Consider the following 7,101-nt stretch of genomic DNA (forward strand, 5'->3'; position numbering starts at 1 on the left):
ACCCAGTGAAGTTCATTATCCCTTCCCTCTACTAAGAGGTGGTACAACATACTGGGAAGAACGAAACCTCTCAAGTCAATGCCTGGTTGTAGGACTGGCTCCTCATTTATTGGCCTTTATCTTGGACCACTCAACCTCCCTACTCTTGGGCCTCAAAGCTCCCAACTAACAAATGAAGCTGACAACCACATCCATCTAACATACACACCTTTTATGACCTAACTCATATGAAAAACACTTTATTTGGATGTCACTCATTTATTCGTTTTCCTTCCTTATTGCACCATGGTAACTGGTCCTTGGTTTCCTGGCATGTGGCCATAGGAATCACTTTAAAACTCACTGAATTTCACTTGCCTTGCTTATGAGACAGGGGTATTATCGATCGTACAGAGTTATTTTGAGAACCATATACCCTCCGTGTAAAGAGCCTACCACAGCTTGGTAATCAGTGGCTATGATGACTAATAAAGCACCACAAAAATCTTACTTTGACTACGGACAAGATGTGGTACTTCCTAAGCCCTCCAAGGTTATGAAGCTTTCTGTGAGGCCCAGCCTCCTTCGTCAACTGCAGACTGGTTTTGCACCAGCACATGACGGGGAAAGGCCCTCTTCCACGCTCTATGTCCTAAGAGAGGCATAGGATGCGAGCTGGAGTGGGCAAGAGGGACAGCAGTTGCCTCAGTATATGAAAGGCACTGGGTCCTAATGATTAATATTAAAGAACGCATTTTAAAGATTAAAGACTAATTATGACTACCTTAGGTAAGGTCCAATCCCTGCACTTTTTAATCTTTGATTTATAAACATTAATTTTCTTGGTTCAATCTCCTACTGAAACCAACAAAACAAAAGTCCAGGCATTCCTGGAGTCTCTGAAGCAGAACGGTCATGGATACTAGCCCACTCCAATCATTAACCACAAGGTTTCCAGTACAGCCTGTCCTGAGGAATGACAAGGGGCAACTTTCGAGAATCCCAGGATATTTCTGAGGGAGCCTGGTTTTAAACACTTTCACCCTCTGCTTATATCACATTCCCTTCTAGACATGGTCACTTCCAAAGGCACAGTTTCTAACTTAATCATTTTCTCTTCCATTCTGACGGGAGGAGGATGAGAAAACACTAGATTCACTTTTTAGTTGACGTCAACTAACTCTGCTAATCCAGTTTTCCCCTTTTTACCAAACTCCCTCTATTTTCACATCTCTTGAAACAAGCCAGTAGTATGTCTGTGTATATATGTCTACCAAAGAGCAGCAGTAACAAGCACAGGATGGAGTATTAAAAGAGAATACTAACAAGGGGGATCAGGAAAGAGAAAGCATATTGTGAATAAAAGAGAACATTTCCAACAAAATATGAGAGGTTTAGCTAATAAGGCAGAAAACCCAAGGTTTCAAAACCTCCTTCCTGACTTCCCGAGTGACCAGAACTTACCTTGTAAGAATGACATCGGTGCTAACTAGAAGAATGAGCAAGAAATACAAACCACCTTGGTTTTAAAGACTGACAAAAATCAACAGATCATCCTATAAGAGAATGGAGACCACAGTTCCAGCACAAACAGTCCACTGGGCTGAAAAAATCCAGTTTCTTGGTGTTTCTTCCACTATATGGAGGCAGCATGTCTGAATCCCGTGAGATGTGGGATCCATTCTTAGTGCTAACATCCCTATAAGCAGGGAGAGTATCTGTCTGGTTCACCACTTCGCCCCACCCTCTAGGACAACGCTTGCCATTCTGGAAATGCCTGTTGAACACATGAATACTTCCCCATCACTTCACCTCTTCAGACTCATCACACTCCTCTGTAACGTGAGGCAGGTGGCCCAGGTCAGCCCTGAGGCCCGCAGCTCTGGGACTCTGCCTAGCCAAGAGGGCAGCACCACCAAACCCGCTCTTCACAACTAGGCCACCATCGTCTAGCAAAAGAGGAAACAGGGGACTCAGACAGTTCCCAACTCTCTCCTACCAACGTTATTTCCACTTATCGTTTGTTTATTAGCTGCAATAGTTAATTATTTTCAAGTCCCAAGTACCTGCTTTCGCTTGAATTGAGTTTATGTTATGACTGCTTGCTGTAGCTCAAACTGGCTGCGCTCCCAGTTTAGATTTCAAAGGAGAGCATGATTAATGCACTCCCTGCAAAACCACTGGACTCCCGAGCTCCTCCAATGCTCTCCTAATCATTAACCCCACGTCTCCCCAAGTTGTTAGACTAGGCAGGCCCCCAATTACATAGACATCCAGTCAGTCTGCCAGGGACAAAACATATGAAGATCATTTCCCAAACTGAAATGAGTGAGAACAAGCATGAAGACTTCAGTCTCACAGAACAGCAACCTGCCTTCCAGCTGTTCCCACCGTACCAGAATATTCAGCCCCAAGAATTAATGACGTAGTGTATCCCCCCACTTTCAGAATTTAGAAGTTTTTAAAAAATATTATTTGGAAATAATTTCAAACCTCCAGAAAAGATCGAAGAAGGGCATAAAGAACACCAAGGTATCACCTTTCCCCAGATTTACCTATTGTTAACATTTGATTCCATTTTCTGTATGTGTCTGAGCTTGCTTTTACATGCATATGCTCATCTCTCTGTTCCATAAAGTTTTTCCTCCTGAACCATTTAATGGTAAGCTGCATTTATCATGGCCCCTTCACCCGAAGAAGAAATTAGGTTTTAAAACACAAGAACAGAAGGATGCCTGGAGTGGTGGGGAGCTCAGTTAGTTAAGTGTCTGCCTTCGGCTCAGGTCATGATCTCAGGGTCCTGGAATCGAGCCCCATGTCAGGATCCCTGCTTAGGGGGAGTCTGCTTCTCCCTCTCCTCCTGGCTCATGCTCACTCTTTGCTCTCTCTCTCTCAAAAATAAATAAATAAATAAACAAAAATATAAAATCTTAAAAAAAAGAAAAAAACCCACAACAGAAAAGTGGAATGTTGTGCAACATTTTTAAGTCCCCAGTAATAGAATTTCAAGGATGACAGCAGAGCAGCGCAGGGAATTTGTTCAGGCTGAGGATTTCTATAACCCCTGGATGTGTGACCAATCTTATTCCTGGGGGTGACCTTGATTCTAGCCAAAGAGCAAACACCCAAACACACACACACACACACACACACACACACACACACACACACACACACTTCTATTTAATTTTAGAAGGAAAAAAAGGCCCTTGAGGCAAACCAGGTATGTTGACAACTGCCAGCCTCCATTTTTCTCATCAAAAAGCTGGGAGTAATTCAATAGGTCATGCTGTTCTGGTGAATAGAGAATTCTACTCCATAAGGATAAAGCTAGAGACAGCCCACTTTCAGAAACACCCCTTCTGCCTGGAAGTTCATGAAAATGTTCCTTCTTCCTTGAATTAAAAACAGCCACATAACTCCAAACACATGATAATGAACAGATGGGTCCCTAACTTTTTTGTCTTTGTGAACTTCAGGCGGCAAGAGGATGGGGCAGCGGAGATGAGGACACCAGCTCGTTCCTTGATTTCTAAGGCCTGGACGGCAAGAATGAATTTGCAAGGGGGGAATGAGTGGCATCCACACACTGTATTATTAAACAGGCCACAAATAAACGACTTTTTCCTTTGGCAGTAAAGCCTTTTGCGTACTTGGTAATTACTAATAAACTTTTTAATATAAGACTAGATCCCCTGGAGATACACGGGCTTTTTTGTTTAAATTACTTTCTTAAAACCCCTTCCTTGGAGCAACTATAAAATCAATAGTCTAAAATGGAACAATCTGCTTGGGTAAAGAATTAAAAAAAAAAAAAAATTAACACCCGCTCCAAAACACAAAAGCAGCAGAGACAGGGGCGGGGGAGGGGGGGGTGTATCAAATATGTACATAGATCTTAGAGTCAACAGGACTCTCTATTGCCAAGGTAACTCCCCACAAAGTGAATCTGCAACATTTCCCTTGTACCGAACCCCCCTCCTTTTTTAAAGAGAACTGCACGTGTACAATACAGCACAAAGGCAGACTCAAAGTGAAAGGAACCGAAGAACAAGCAGGTTTACCTCCGGAGCCTCTCTGCAAAGAATTTTTAGAGTCTGAGAGTTTTATACAAACATGCGTAAACTTGCACTTCATCAGAAAACAGTCTGGCAAAGCAACAAGGAAAAGAAAGGTAAGAAGACAAAGCTCCCTGGGCTTGGCTCAGAGGGAAACAAAATAAAAGATCCTGGGATCTACCTTGCTTGGATGCCCTCCGCCGAATCTTCATTTTCGGGAAGGAAGGCCATGAGTAGTTAAAAGGGGAATCGGAGTCAGAATCCATCTTTTTGTTTTGCTTCAATCAATAGATTCAACAGTGGAGACTCAGGAAGAACTCGGGGGCGTCCCCAGCCAGGAGGCGAGTCTCCCGAGTCTCCCGAGTCTCCCGTGTGATGTCAAAGGAAGGAATGGGGCTGGGTGAAAAGCTCCCGCACACGGGGAGGGAGAGGCAATAAATGTTTTGCTTCCTTCAGGCGTCCAGGCATGTAGACGGAGAAGGAGGCTGTAAATATTAAAGCCAAACTAGGGAAGTAAAAAGAGAGAGAGAGAGAGGCAGCTGAGAGTCGCACTGGTACATCACAGTCCTGTTATTCAAAAGGTCACTGGGAGCAAATGAATCATTAACTCCCCTCTTCTCCTGGCTGGAAATGGAAACGAAGAAGGAAGGTAACTGTGAATTCAAAGAGAGCTGCCTGGGCTTCAAGAAAAGCCTCCAAATGCAGGCACATGCTTTGTTCTGGAGCTAGAGAATGCACTCCGAAAAGCCACCCTGCATAGGGACATCAAGGCTGAGAAGTTTCCAAGTGTGGACAGCCAGAAAGCTCAGGACACTGACAAGTAAAAGCCAGCATATTCAGGGCGGGGAGTTTTCCAACGAAATCACTTCTTTTACACGACTGACAGTACAGGCAACTTTTCAGATGCTGGGGTCAAAACAGCTTGGATAATTCCTTCCACAGTCTAGTCTCTCCATCCTTTTAAAGCTCAAGTAGTTGGAAGCTTTAAGTGTTTCAGAGAATTATGCTCATTAAATACACAAGAAGTCATCTTCTCCTGTTCAGCACAACTGGGGCATTTTGCTTCATTCGTCACCAAATCTGGCTGCCAATCGTAAGGATTTGGGTACCCGAGGAGCTTGGCTCTAAACCCGCAGTCCCTCTCAACAGAGCTAGTGACTAAATTACCACAAAGCAAGAGTTCTTACTTGGTCCCCAGTCCACACGAAGAACCCCCTGGTAATCAGCAGTCAGGAGAAGCCTATGGCCACCTCCCCCTGGACTGGGCCACTCTTACTTCTCTTCTCTCCATAGGCACACGCAGAAGCTCAAGCACAGCAGCCAACATCTCTGGCAGGAAAAAAGCACACCCCAGGTCTCAGAGCGGAGTCTCTCCTTAAGCATTTACTTAGTACTCTTGATAGCAGGAAACGGCGTGTTTTCTTTTGTGAGCTCACAGGACACCCAAATAAACTGAGACGGTGGAAATGATATGAGGGTCTGTACGACTCTGCAGATCCAAAGCCCGGCAGTATGTGCCTTCATGAACATTCCTCTTTACTCCAGGGGTGCCTGGGGGCTCAGTTGATTAAGCAAATGCCTTTGGCTCAGCCTGTGATCTCCAGGTCCTGGAATCTTCTGGCTCCCTGCTCAGTGGGAAGTCTGCTTCTCCCTCTCCCCGTCCCTCCTCCAGCTCGTGCACACACACACACACACACACACACACACACACACACTCTCTCTCTCTCTCTCAAATAAATAGCTTTTAAAGGATTTTATTTATTTATTTGACACACACAGAGAGAGAGCACAAGCAGGGGGTACGACAAAGGGAGAGGGAAAAGCAGGTTTCCCGCTTAGCAAGAAGCTTGATATGGCGCTCGATCCCAGAACTCTGGGATCATGACCTGAGCCAAAGGCAGATGCTTAACTGACTGAGCCACCCAGGTGCACCTCAAATAAATAAAATCTCTAAAAAAATTCCTCTTTTCTCCAAGTATTTCCCAAACTGTTGACTTTATCTTGCCATGCTGTGTCAGAAAAGAGATGCATAACCTGCTCCCTGATAGCTAACCCTGTCTGGTTGGGTGGGGAGGGAGTGAGAGGCCCAGATAGAACTGGAGCAAGGGGAAAAACCACTTCATTTCAAATTCATCAAAATCAGAATGACATGAACCACTCCTGTGATTTTATACGGTTTGCTATGTAAATATAACATACAAATAACAAAACCCAACTACAAGACCATTGTAAGCATGACCGCTAAGTCAAAATAAACATTAACATATGTTCTACTTTGTGGCCTTTTATTTGAAAAATAATTACATATTTTTCTTAATTAGTTAGATGCACTTTTAAGGATAAATTATTGTCAATCCTTTCATCAGGTAAGAGAGTTGTAGTGCATGTGGATCTTTATAGGAAAATAAAGTCTTGAAGATGAGTGTTTCCATTCATTCTCAGTTTTATAGCTTAGGAGAAAGTACCAGGGACACTGCAGGCATGTAATGAATGAATGAATGATTTACACTTAAGAGTCTTAATATATGGATGGAAAAGCTTTACAGGTCATCTGTAAATGTTATTTAATATCCTGACTGAAAATATGTATTTAAAAATTTTTTTTTAACTCAAGTACAGGTGACACACAATGTTATATTAGGTTCAGGGGTACTGAGTGATTCTACAACTCTGCACGCCATGCTCAGGAGAGCCACCGCCTGTCACCATACAATGCTATTACAGTCCCAATGATGACAGTCCCTACGCTACAGAAACCACGTAGCTTCCCAAGAGTTCCTGCAGCTTTGCGTCAAGTGTTTAAAAATATATTTGTATTTTATTCATCACAATAGTAACTTAATATGAAAAAATAGAAGAGCTAGGGATGCCTGGGTGGCTCAGTTGGTTAAGCGGCTGCCTTCGGCTCAGGTCATGATCCCAGCGTCCTGGGATTGAGTCCCACATCGGGCTCCTTGCTCAGCAGGGAGCCTGCTTCTCCCTCTGCCTCTGCCTGCCTCTCTGTCTGCCTGTGCTCACTCTCTCTGACAAAACAAAAAAAAAAAAAAAAAATAGAAGAGCTAGA

General features: G+C 43.7%; 1 protein-coding gene across 1 annotated transcript in view; it reads right to left on the reverse strand.

Moving 5' to 3' along the window:
- ARHGEF28 (Rho guanine nucleotide exchange factor 28) overlaps positions 1-4,412 on the reverse strand; it is a 123,417-nt gene extending 119,005 nt beyond the window's left edge. The window contains exon 1 of the mRNA XM_080803776.1: positions 4,219-4,412. Coding sequence (XP_080659902.1) covers positions 4,219-4,303 — 85 coding nt within the window. The 5' untranslated portion in view covers positions 4,304-4,412. The remainder of the gene's footprint in view (positions 1-4,218) is intronic.
- Positions 4,413-7,101: the final 2,689 nt, after the last annotated feature.

The sequence above is a fragment of the Martes martes genome (assembly GCF_963455335.1).
Source record: "Martes martes genome assembly, chromosome: 5".
Classification (NCBI taxonomy): domain Eukaryota; kingdom Metazoa; phylum Chordata; class Mammalia; order Carnivora; family Mustelidae; genus Martes; species Martes martes.